Source organism: Pinus tabuliformis, chromosome 8 (assembly GCF_031772625.1).
Source record: "Pinus tabuliformis cultivar Carrire ecotype Pingquan chromosome 8, CPIR1, whole genome shotgun sequence".
Lineage (NCBI taxonomy): Eukaryota > Viridiplantae > Streptophyta > Pinopsida > Pinales > Pinaceae > Pinus > Pinus tabuliformis.
Window position 1 is genome coordinate 1,222,927,662 of NC_142294.1, and position 1,358 is coordinate 1,222,929,019.

The 1,358-nt window shown below is 50.4% G+C and overlaps 1 protein-coding gene across 1 annotated transcript; it reads left to right on the forward strand.

The window, feature by feature from the left end:
- Positions 1-246: 246 nt before the first annotated feature.
- LOC149239799 (uncharacterized) lies at positions 247-1,032 on the forward strand. Its single transcript, XM_089369972.1, has one exon. The coding sequence runs from the start codon at positions 247-249 to the stop codon at positions 1,030-1,032; it is 786 nt and encodes a 261-aa protein (XP_089226098.1).
- The last annotated feature ends 326 nt before the right edge of the window (positions 1,033-1,358 follow it).

The following is a 1,358-nucleotide window of genomic DNA, read 5'->3' on the forward strand; positions in this document are numbered from 1 at the left end:
GGAATTCTAGCAAGGCTCAAAAGTATCTGTAGCAGCTTTCTATGGAAGGGAAAAAAGCAGGGTAGCCTCTTTGCTTGGGTTAAGTGGGACACCATCTCTCGACCCAAAAAATGGGGAGGATGGGGCATCAAGAAATTGGACATCTTTGCCAAAGCTCTGGCAGCAAAATTGGGATGGTAGATCATAACTACATGGAGTCTCTGGACAAAAGTTGCCCATGCTAAGTACATCTCTCCATCTAGCTCTATGGACTGGATCAGGCAGGACCACCGTAACACCAACAACATTTCCTCCATCTGGAAGGCGGTACTAAACTCACTCCCCCTCATCCGGGAGGGTCTAACATGGAGGATTCGAGAAGGAAATGCTGTTCGTATTGGGGTCGACCCCTGGATTGGATGTGGGAACGCTCACAGGCTCCCGGCTGAAGTGTTGGGTTTCCTGGCGGATCATGGATACACACACCTATGTCACATTGCCGATTCCACAAATTCCACCTTATTTCAGCAGGCCTGGAAATCGGCCCAGGACCTACAACTTCCGGCCCAATGGCAACAGGCCTGGGATTTATTTACTGATGCCCTCACACAAGCTCACATTAGAATCACTGAAGGAGAAGATGAAATTGTGTGGGCTCATGCCAAGAACGGCAGATACTTGCCAAAGGAAGGGTACTTAAAGCTCATGGAAGCTCACAAACTGGAAAATCTAGAACCATGGTGGAAGGCTCTTTGGAAATTAAAAGCGGCCCCCAGAACGCGAGTACTCATGTGGTCCATCCTTTTCAACAAAGTACCGACCGGCCTGAACTTGATGAAGAGATCCTTTCATGGACCTTTCCGGTGTCACCTGTGCAGATGCAATGAGGAAAGCACTGAACACCTCTTCCTGGATTTCCCTATTATCTCTGAGCAATGGAACCTCAGGCACAGTACCCCCACCTTCAGGGTTGGCGCGGGGGAAACCTCCGAGAGGCTTGGCTTTGCTGGCTTGGTGGACACAACGGAAAGGACAGAAATCTGTCGCTGCTGATGAGCTGGGCCTTTTGGACAGCTCGAAACCGAGCCATTTTCGAGCTCAAAATCCCCCACTGGCCTTCAATCAGATCCCGAGTCATAGCTGATTTTGACTCTATCCCTGAGGATCCCCCTCAGCCTCCCCCTAGGAACCTCCACCCGGAATCCATTGACAAATCATACCCATGGGCCTATTTTGACGGGTCAGCCCAAGATGAGGGCTGCGGAGGGGGAGCCATCCTCTACCTTAGTGACTCCCACTGCTTCAAACTCCAAATGCACCTGGGCAGAGGCACAAACAATTTTGTTGAGCTTGCCACTACAAAACACCTCCTTCATTTT

Excerpts from the sequence above, each read along its gene's own strand:
- LOC149239799 (XM_089369972.1), top strand. The coding sequence starts at position 247 with ATGGACTGGATCAGGCAGGACCACCGTAACACCAACAACATTTCCTCC.